This window comes from Kryptolebias marmoratus, linkage group LG11, assembly GCF_001649575.2.
Source record: "Kryptolebias marmoratus isolate JLee-2015 linkage group LG11, ASM164957v2, whole genome shotgun sequence".
In the NCBI taxonomy this organism is placed as follows: Eukaryota; Metazoa; Chordata; class Actinopteri; order Cyprinodontiformes; family Rivulidae; genus Kryptolebias; species Kryptolebias marmoratus.
This window is the reverse complement of record NC_051440.1, coordinates 22196404-22207693: the sequence shown is the minus strand read 5'-3', so window position 1 is coordinate 22207693 and position 11290 is coordinate 22196404. Positions and strand designations below refer to the sequence as shown.

The window sequence follows — 11290 nt, the reverse complement described above, 5'->3', positions numbered from 1 at the left end:
CCCAACACACCCACCTACACACACACACTTTGACTGTAGACAACTTCCATTGCTACACTGTCTTTTTCCCTATGGAAATTTCCATGAAGGCTTTAAATATCCCCGAGAATCCAGGGAGTTTGAAGTGCTCCCTTATCTCCAGTTAATCATCCAGTAGGCAGCCATGGAAGCAGCAAAGCTTTGTGTGTATGTCTGTGCACAAGCCTGTGTTTCTATGGTGGGTTAATCTGTCAGATACCAAATAGTGATTAGCTCCATGGCTGCTTCCAAGTCAGGCGCTCCAAATTATAGGCCTCAGTGGATCTACAGAGGTCAAGGGATGCTTGGTTAGGGTTCGGTGTGACCACAAACATCACCAAATCTGTGGATTCAATAGAACTAATAAAGTAATAAAAATACAAATAAGTCAAAAGAGAAAAAATTAAGTTCATCATGCAACATCATGAAGTGATAATCGTACATTTTGCACATGTCCTGCAGGTGTTCGCTGTCACCTCTGTCTGCACACATGTTAAACAGAGACAGGCAGTAGTTAACATAAGCAGATGGTTTATACAGGCCAGTGAACAGTACACCTAATAACTGGGTGTGTGGTGTGTGTTTTTCTCTGTGTTTATTCCTTTACTGTGGGAGGTCTCACAGGCATGACTGAGTTGTGCTTGCGTTCTCCCCACCTGTGACCTCATCCTCTTAATGTTTACTGTCACCCATACACTCTTTGCCCATGTTGGACCGATTGAAGGTTAGCCCCAAGCACCTGGATGTGCAGAGAAGAGTGCTGTGAAGGGGGCTCCAACCCTTTATCTGGAGCAGGAATGCAGAAAATGTGGAAACAATTGGGGAGTGAGAGCTGGGGCTTTGAAAGCCCTGACGTGACAAAGGGTTTTCACCCAGGCACTGTAGGTCGAGGTGGGAGGTGGAGGGCTGCTGATAGTAATGGTAGGCTCTGAGAAGAAAGAAAACAACCTCTTAACTGGGTTACCATTTCAGGGCAGACAAGCTGGTTACACAACGCAGACGCACTATAAGCGAGGCATGTAGAGTGCCAGGAATGAAGATAAAGCCAGGAGGAGGAGGTGCAGGAGACAGGATGGATGTATTAGAGTCTCTTAATGGCTTGTTGATAAAAGGTCTTGGATGTGGTCTCAGATGTGGAGACCATCTCCAGCTCTGGAGTGTTCCATTAAAGATGTCAGTCATCATTGCAGAGACAACACAGTCATGTTACACCGCAGATGACCCCCTGTGGCTGTGGACTTTGCAACCTGCACCAGATGAAAACAAATTTTGTTTATAACTACACCAGAGACCAGAAGAATGACTTTGTGTCCAAGCATTTAGAATTAGATAGAGCAAATTAAATGTAAACATAAAACAAAGCTGATAGTAAAGATAAAAGCAAGTTGCTATATGCATAAATGAGCTGCTTTACATGTTTGTACAGAGTCTTGGTTTTCTTTGTCTTTGTCTTTCACTGTTTAAATGTGTGTGCTGCAGCTCATACTGATGGTGTTGTAAATAGATGCACAAACGGTATTAAAGGAACAATTCATTAGCCTCAACATTAAAGTGCTAATCAATAGAACTGCATTAAACTATTAGGGCTACACACAGCAACACACAAACGTGTTCAGGCATGCATGCACACATACTCATTTTGGCACATCTTGAGGCATATTATTCCAACTAGTCCTCTTGTTATGCATAAGAAACACAGTGTTGCCTCTTTCAGAGCAACTTGAATAGAACTAGGAATTTAATTAGGTTGCTTTGACACAAGCCAAACACATAATCACACTAACATCACACACAGTCACACATGATCTATTCAATCACTCATAAACAAGCACACTTTGGAAGAATACCTGCTGTATTTGTTCAGATATGGTTTTCTCTTTTTTATTATATGTCTCCTTTAAGTTGATAAAGAAATATACTGTTATCTATCAGTGGACGTACAAATTATTTAACTAAATTCAACAAGCTTCATTTCTTCATAGTTTCGCAATATTTGAAAGGAAAGCTCTATTTAAATGTTTTACTTCCCATACTTCTGTTTTTCTCTGTCTGCTTTTTCTGACCTTTGAATGTCTGTTTATCCCTGATCTTGTGATCTTTCCACAGCAGGCTTGGCCTAGCGGCACCCAGCAGATCCTGCTGCCTCCAGCATGGCAGCAGCTCACCCATACCTCGGTCCAACATGCCACCGTCATCCCAGACTCCATGAGCAGCACACAAACTCTGGCCAACTGGAGGTGATAATGCTACTTTTTCTTTATTTTACTTGAATTTCTTTTAAATTGACCCATAAAATAACTAAATATTATGACTCGCATTTTTTGAATCCACACCCCTTTTGAGAAATTAACTAAATAATCAAATCAAATTTGCTGACATGTTATTTTAGAACTGTTTGAATACTTTTCAAAATTAGTTATATACAAACATCACTGTAGTCAAGTCTGTGACTTTAGATGTCTAAACTAATAAAGATTTATAATTTGATTTTCCAAAACTTACAAAAAAAAAATTATATGACTGATTGATGGAGGAGTTCATACTTCTCTGAAACTTCTTTATCCTCATTGAATAATTGGACAAAAATGAGCACTGAAGCTTAAACAAGAGCAGCTTTACTTCATGGCGATGAGGTATTTGTACATGTAAGGACCTCATGTGGAGTTAAGCCTGTCACTGAAATAACCTGATAAATGGATTGATAGATGAGAGCAGGATATCTGCAGGGAGATAAGGGGAAGCAGGTATACCATCTGTATGTATGGAGGGCTGCTGAGGCTGTGTATGCTTAGATTCATTCAGAGCTGTCCATCTGTGACAAGAAAGCAAACCCCCACCCCCCACCCCCAGTCTCTCCCTCCCTTCCTGTCCAGTGGCAGCTCTGTAGTCCTCAGAGAGAAGGTTGAGAAAGTGTCGCACCTCCTCTGCAGAGCTATCGCTCCACAGCTGCTGGTGTCAGCTCCTCTGCCCTCCCTTGTTGCTCTTGCCTTATTTTCTCGCCGTCTTCCAGTCTCTTTAGTGCAGTTTGCTGCTGCCACCCACTGGCCTCTTTGGGAAATACTTAATCTGATCTTTATTTACTATCAGTTTTATTCATTTATTTCACTATAGTATTTTTCAAAGCACTTCTTCTTTACATGGAAAATTTATTATTGTAACAAAAACTGTGTTATATTTCAGGAATTCCCACACTCATGGAAGCCATTATAACCCCATTATGCAGCAGCCAGCCCTGTTGACGGGCCATGTCACTCTCCCATCAAACCAAACTCTCAACGTGGGAGTGGCACATGTCATGAGGCAGCCCTCAACCAATAACAGCTCATCTTCCAAAAAGAGCAAACAGCACCAGATGTCCTCCAGGTACTTGAACACTCAAGTCATCTTAGACTTACTGTAAACTTTCACTCCTTCTGTTAAACATCACCACCATGAGGGAATGCGATGATTTTTTTTTGCTTTGTCTTTCTTTAAGGAACGTGTCGACCTATGAGGTATCATCCTCTCAGGTGGTGCTGTCGCCGCAGTGCTCCAAGCGGGTGAAAGAGAACACACCCCCTCGCTGTGCTGTGCTACAAAACAGCTCAACCTCCAACTGCCCGCCCACGCAAGGATGTGCTGGTGGAGGAGGGTGGGGGGCGAATGAAGCAGAGCAGGCTTCTAGCACCACTCGTGACCATCAGCACCAGCACCACGTTCCCAGACAGACCATCATCATCCCTGACACACCCAGCCCCGCAGTCAGCATCATTACCATCAGCAGCGACACAGATGAGGAAGATGAACAGAAACAAAACAACAGGTTACTTTTGGTTTTTAGGGATTTATGTGGCAGAGGTGCTTTGATTGTGATGATTTTTGATTCAGAATGGAAATTGCATTATAAATATTTATAAAGGGCAACAGTTTTAGATCTGCAAAAATTAAAAGGCACATTTGATTTTTGTTTAGATATTACAGATATTACATCTATTTATTAGATATTTTGGGTCAGGAATTAGCTTCAGGGAAAATGTTGGCTGTCAAGATAGATATGGAATAATATATATCTTCACCTGTTTTTATTATTGCCATTTTTTTGGTAGCACTTTGTGAAAATTAGTTTCCTGCAATCAAATAAAAATTCCTCACTGCAAGATGAACAAAATGTGACCAATTCATCTGAAATTTTTTAAATGACGCCCATATAAACAGGAAAAACATTATTAGTAACTGTTTAATCTCTGTCTCTCCCCCAAAATGTCTGCAGCTCGTCTTCTAAACAGAGAAAGAATGTTATCAGTTGTGTGACAGTCCATGATTCACCGGAGTCTGACTGTTCGAGCAACAACAGTCCCTATACTTTGGAATCAAGACACCACCACCACCACCACCACCACCACCACAACAACAATAACAACAGCTACGACACAAAAACTACCATCTTAGATAACTACAATAATGGGAACCCGCGCACCATCATCATCCCCCCGCTTAAAATGCAGAACAGTGAGGTCTCGAATGAATGTGAGCACCTGATGCCAGGTAAAGACAGCAGCTTAAGAAAAGGAAGCTTTCTTCAGTAGCTAATTGCTAACATGTGGTTGGATACAGTATTAAAGCTACTGCTTTTGAGTTAACCAGACATCTCTCTTAAGCAGATGGAATGAATCATCAGAATTCATCCTACAAGTTGAAATCCTCCAATGGGTCTGGCAATAATCACATACCAGGAGGCGTAACTGGAGGTGTTTCCTACCGACAGCAGCGCTCAGGGCCACACCCACTTCAGCAGCAGCCTCTCAATCTCAGCCAGGTATGATGAAACACAAGTTATTGGTATGACCTTGGATACCAGGGCTGTACCAGTACACCTAAGTCAAGGTTCCATACGCACCTAGATATGAAGGTTACAGTTCAGTTCTCTTAAGAAAGGCATTAAAATCCATCCAGCAACATTTCTAAAACTCCCGTCATCTCCTCCTTCAGGCACAGCAGCACATGGTGGCTGAGCGAAACGCAGGACATCGGCGGCAGCAGGCTTACATCCCCCCGAACATCGCCACACAAGCTCAGTACTCCTTCCATCACAACAGTCCATCTCACACAGGCAGTGTTCACCCACACCTGGCTGCCACACACCTGCCCAGCCAGCCGCACCTCTACACCTACACAGCCCCCGCTGCTCTGGGCTCCACCAGCACAGTGGCCCATCTGGTGGCGTCGCAGGGCCCAGCACGCCACGCAGTGCAGCACGGGACCTACCCCCCAAGCATCGTGCACCAGGTTCCGGTCAGCATGAGCCACCGGGTGCTGCCCTCGCCCACCTTGCATCACAGCCAGTACCAGGCCCAGTTTGCTCACCAGGCCTACATCAGCGCCTCGCCCGCCTCCACTGTCTACACTGGATACCCGCTGAGCCCCACCAAGGTTAACCAGTATCCTTACCTCTAGAGAAGACACTGAAACTGGAGAGCCTGACACAGAGCTGCTGCTTCCTTTCAGCCCCCCCTCCCCATCCCAGAGTCAGAGTCCCTATCTACACCCTAAACATCCTCTCCTCGACCTCAGACATAAACAGAGACAGAGGAACATGCAATCCTCATGGAACTGTCATGTGTAACTTGAAGAAAAAAATGACAGAAAGAAAAAGGAAAGTCAGTTCACAGGTTCTTTTGAAGGAAAAGATGGCTTTTGAATTTTAGAGGGGTACAGTTCATATTTTACTTTTTTTTTTCTTTAGGAAGGGCCAGTTTTTTCTTTTGTTTGCCTACTTTTTTACTTTATGTTTTGAAAAAAGTTCTGTCTCAGTAGTTTTACAAGGAAGTCTGAAACAGGTGTTTAAGAACAGCAAAGGTTTTCTGATTTGTTTCCTTTTGTTTCCCCTCATGAAATTTGGGAAGTGACTGTTGAACAGGGGTTAATGACTGGAAGTTTGGAATCCTACAAGTTTTTTGGGACAAGGTGAAATACGGAAACCTGCTGCTCTTCAAAGAAAAAAAATGATGGCCTTGAACTGTCTTAGTATTTCCAAATCATTTGTGTGGGGGTAAAAAGAGAGGCAACTCCACCCACTCCAACTTCTCAAGTAGAGAAGTGCTCCTGGAAATATAACCAACAGAAGACAACAAACCTTTTAGTGTATTTATATATTTTCCTTTCGTTTCACTTTTATGATACTTCAGTTTTATGTAGGTGTCTTAGCTGGGCCCCGTTTCTAGAATGTAGCAGTCTGCACCTGTTTTTTTTTTGTTTTTTTTAACCCTTAGACAAATAATTTTATTTGTTCCTCTTTTTTCAATGTGATTGCACAAAGTGGTTATAATAACATAGGCATGTACAACGTGATTGTCTGTGTGTGCTACTGTCAGCCATGCGTGTGCAGTTTATCTCCTCAAAACCCTCCTTAGTCTTTAGATTTTGATCATTGTTCCCTCGTAGTGCCTTACAGATTTAACGACAGTTTACTTGGCTTGGATCCTGAAAGCCACAAGAGACTATAGCTATACTTAGAGAGACATGTTTCCCTGGCTTGACATCCTAATCAGGGCAGTTGTAGTTTTCTTCCAGGTGTAGGCTCAGCCCTTGCTGTTTCTTGCCCATAATGACAGCGTACCATAGATGATGAAGATTAATGTCAAAGCTGATATCACGCCGAGCTATTTTATTATGTGTGCATGAGATAACTTGCCTGGGGTACTTACCAAAGTCGTAGATAAATTCTTGTTACATTTGCTCTGGAAATTTATGTAATTATGAAAATGTACAGTATAGCTGTAGCTGTTAAACCTCTATTGTAGTGGCACCCAGAATGTGGCTTGAGTTTGGATTCCGTTTGTTTCTTTTAGCCACACAAGGGAAATGTGTGTTACGATTAGTGAGCACAGATGTTAGCTCAGTTTTCATGTTCAAAATATGAGTTACGGTATAACGTTTGAGTCACAATAGAGGTTTTTTTAAGGTTAAGAACTAGTCGGAGAGAAGGGCCTGACAGAAAGTGATTGCTGCCATGAGGTTGATTCTGAGGCTGCAGATCGCTTGGCTTCAGCGAAGAGACAGAGCATCAAGGGATGTTTGAGAGAGATACTGCGTAGGCACGAGGTAAGGGGCTGGTTGATTGCATAGGGTCAGTTTAGGAAGGGAAACTCTCTATCTTAAATGGGACTAAAATGGGAGCAAGTTGGCAATGAGCAGGTTGATAGTAACACTGAGCCCAGGTGGCTGGTGGGAGCCGCAGTGTGTGCTACCTCACCTGAATGCACACTTAAATTTCGGATTTAAAAAAAAAATGTTATTATTATTGCTGCTGGAAAAAAAGATAATTAGGAGTTAATTTTAGAGTTTTCTGCAGCAATGAGAAGCTTTGATGAGAGAACAGAAGGGAGACGTTACAGCGTACACCTGGAAGGGCACCTTGTGGATGGTTTGTTGCCACTGTCCATTTGTCTTCGATCCAGGTACACCACAGATATCGCCACGCCAACCACACGGGATACCTGAACACTTAGAAAACCAATAGGGCTGTCGCTTTGTGTGTTTGCTGCTTGATTTAATAGACTTAATTTTCTCTTAGCCGGTAATACAAATAATCTTCCCTGTTCATTTGTTGTATTGAACAGGGGCACATCAGAACAGCTGGTGGTGTAGTGAAAGCCTTCTCTCCCTCCTTTATGGTATGCCATAGTACTTGCATTTGAAGTTCTGTTATTTTTATTTTTTTTTTATTTAACATTATTTTTGAAATTTTTTGAGATGGCTGTAGTAGAAGTTGTGTTTATTTTTAGAGATTGTTGCAATAATTCTTGTGGGTGTTTTCTCAAACTATGTGTGTGTGCGTGTGTGTGTGTGTTTTTATTATATATGTCAGGCTCATTTTGTAACCTGATGTACAGTAATATTTAGTATTCCATGGAGGTGGGTGCACCTGTGTAAAGTGTTGCAGCACTGCTGACGATAGAGAGTGGTGAATTGATGCTAATCCACTGGGGCTCTTTTAGATCAATGCTTGGCTAATCCCAACAGTCTCTCGCCGGGCACATGGAGTTGTTTTCATCTGGTACTTTCATCAGAAACTCTTCATCAGCTCCAGCATGCAAGCCCTGGGTCCAGGCACTTGAAGATGTGATTACAAAGTCTGTTGCTGGTTACATCATTTGTCTTTGTTTTGCTGTTTTCTTTTTTGATTCTTTTATCTGCTTAATTTCCTCTGGATCATTATTGTCTAAGCACACACACACACAAGGAGGAGGATTTTCCATTAACTTCTTTTTTGTTTCTCTGTAATGAGATGAACTACTGAAACATTCCACTGTTTGAGGGAATTTAGCATTGCCCACTACTGTCCTGACCCCCCATCATGTCTGCATGGGGATAGTGTTGTCACACTGAGACTTTTTTGCTCGTCCCACCAAAGATTTTAAGAGATCAACCATGCACAGCACAAAGCAAGCAACCCCCCCCCACAGCGTTGCCTCAACAGCCAGGCAATAATTTCTGCTCCCATCTTAACAGGCTTAACAAGTACTTTTTAAGGATGTGTTGCTTTAACACTATAAAATGCACATTGAAATAAACACATGAACAGTGGAAATTGATCATACTTTATGCATACAGCACAGTCATTTATTTGTGTTTGTGTTTTATTTTATTTTATTTTTTCTCTTTTATTTAGATTTTCTTCATGCCTGGCCCCAGTTTAGATGGAATTAGTTATGACTAATTAAACAACTTCTCTCCAAATTGTTTTTTTTGTTTGTTTTTTGTTGTTGATGTTTTAGCTTTATTGCTGTTGTAAGAAAATAATTATTTTGTTTTTATATAAAAAAGGGTTTCACAATAGTGTGCCATGAAATAGAAAGAAAGACCTGAGAAGATGAATAATCAAAAATATAACAACTATACCTTTAAAATCATGGTCACCTGCACAAAATGAATGTAAAATGTGACCCAGCTACATTTTAAATGGCTTTAGATCCTTCTCAGTGGGTGATTATTTTCTTAATTTGTACATTCTTTGTGCTCATGCATGAGGCAATAATGATATATTTGATCTCCAGCAAAGTCCCATATGAGACTGATTATGTAATGTTACCACTATTCTTGTATTGAGGGGCTAGTCAGTGATTCCTTTTTCAAATGAAACATCCAGTTACAAGATGTAACAATGTGCAGCGTTGTGGAAATTAGGTTGAAGTGTGTAATACATTTGTGTGTGTTTCTGTTTCACATAACCAATGTTTTGTATTTTATATCAAAAGGGGGAATCAGAAATGTGAGCATTATCGTAGATCGAGTGACCTTACAATTACCAAAATGTGCTTAAGTAGCGTGTTAAAATGTTTCGTGTTGCTGAAGTGAGAAGAGCCTTCCCAGCAAGCAACTTTATTACTACTGCCTTCCAAATAACCAACAATACCTCCAAGCTTTAAGGTGACATTTAAATTAGAGAAAACTAAACAAGGCAGCATTTCCATCTCTCCTGATTAAGCTTGTTTTTTTTGTTTTTTTCCCTGTGAAATGCACTCAAACTTCCGGTTTTGACGTAAAAAAACTCCTGGAGCTTTGGAAACACTGACAAACATTCCTGAGAGCGTGACACACACTGCAACATTACTCATCTTTAAACAGAGTCCTGCAAGTAACGTTCAGCCTGTGAGCAGACGACCTGGAACATCAAACCACATGAAGCCACAGCTGCTTTCCAAAGTTTACTGGAGTTAAAAAACGGTGTTAGGTGGAGAAACGATGTGGTATTAAACTCTTAATCACTAAGAATTCTAGGCACACAAACATTCTGAAAGCTCTTTTGGATACATGTCTTTTTTTTTAAGGGGATTTGATTTTTTGCTGGCTATTCCTCGGGGGAATTCAGGGTGGGGTGGTCATGGTTTGATGCCATCACAAACAGGAGGGGTTATGTAATTGCATACGTACAAATAATATACGTATAATTTAAGAACCAAAACTGATTCAAACATTATTTCCCACCACTTTCAGTTGATATTAGTTTGTGGAAAGAAACAGTGAGAACTGGCTTATTCCCATTTATTTATTTATTTTATTATGCTTTTATCTTGCCGTGTCGCAAGTAATATAAGTCCTGATTTGATCTAAAAAATGTACCATCTAATATCTGTTTTCACCTCTCGTTATTTTTGTAGTAATCTGAATGTAGTAGACCAAAGCTACACTCAAAACTAGGTTGTCTTGTTTTCACTGCAAACCAGACCTTTTATACACAGATATTATGTCAAAGTCCAAATTATGATCCTTTTAAATATATCACAGTATATTAGTGTTAAATAGCTACTGATGATTCAATTAAATATTTTCTAAGGACCTAAGAGTGCATCAAACCCTGACCCCCTTTTTGTGTCCATTGCTGTATGGTTTTCAATGTTGTAATATTTCATTCTTTGTCAATGAAATTAATGTGTGCTGCAGTATTTCCTAGGAATCTTCTCTGTTAATTGTCTGTTCTTAATTACTTTTGTTTATTTGGGAGTGACGTCTCATTATTCCAATCTGTTGATGTAGCGTTTTATGTATTCCCTGCTCCTTAGCCTAACATTATCAAGTATGTTATGAGAATGGATATTTTACTGGCTTTCTAGAATGTTTAAATAAATATAATAATGACAATAAGAAAAATGATTAATTAAACCTCCTAACAAGTTCAGTACATTCTACTAAGCGCTTGTGTTTCCATTATGATGTTGTGTGCTTCTCTTAATCATTTTTGTTGTAGGAAAATTGAGTGAATTTATATTAGGCTTTGAAGAAGAAAAAAAAAACATTAATGAAACCATTGTAAATTTTACTGGAGGGTTTTAATAGACAAACAGCTTCATCAAATAGAAGAGTATAGTTCTTTTAATTGTCCTCTTTACTAACTGTAGGATGAGAAGGGGCTCGCATTGTGGTGAACTATGTTATAGCTTGTTATTCACTGTTACTTTTGATCATTTTTTCGGTCTCAGAGGTGAATCGAGTTATTAATGAGAATTTGTATGCTCACATATGCATATTGTATATGTGTAGAAATGTAATCACACTTTGTCTTGGATTTACATTAAACTTGTTAAGTCACGGCACCAGTCTCCTGTTTTCATACTTCAGATTTGTTGTATGTGCCAATGAGCAACTCTTGTAAAATGTCAGAATTATAGAAGTATGTGCAAATGCATGACACACATTTACTATTTATCTCATGTTAAGACGTCCAAATTTGTAAATCAGATAAGAAACACTTTGTTGTGTTATAAATTGACCAAGCAGCCAAAGAAACACTGAG

General features: G+C 40.3%; 1 protein-coding gene across 4 annotated transcripts in view; it reads left to right on the top strand.

Moving 5' to 3' along the window:
* The window catches only part of hipk2 (homeodomain interacting protein kinase 2), a 70232-nt gene extending 59142 nt beyond the window's left edge, over nt 1-11090 (top strand). For 2 of the 4 annotated variants that reach the window (XM_017418996.2, XM_017418994.2), the window contains exons 10-15: nt 2125-2255; nt 3199-3381; nt 3494-3820; nt 4268-4542; nt 4659-4813; nt 4987-11090. In XM_017418996.2, coding sequence (XP_017274485.1) covers nt 2125-2255; nt 3199-3381; nt 3494-3820; nt 4268-4542; nt 4659-4813; nt 4987-5451 — 1536 coding nt within the window. In that variant the 3' untranslated portion in view covers nt 5452-11090. Of the gene's footprint in view, nt 1-2124; nt 2256-3198; nt 3382-3493; nt 3821-4267; nt 4543-4655; nt 4814-4986 lie in introns of all 4 variants that reach the window. The other 2 variants (XM_017418995.2, XM_017418993.2) reach the window with 1 other exon arrangement.
* Nucleotides 11091-11290: the final 200 nt, after the last annotated feature.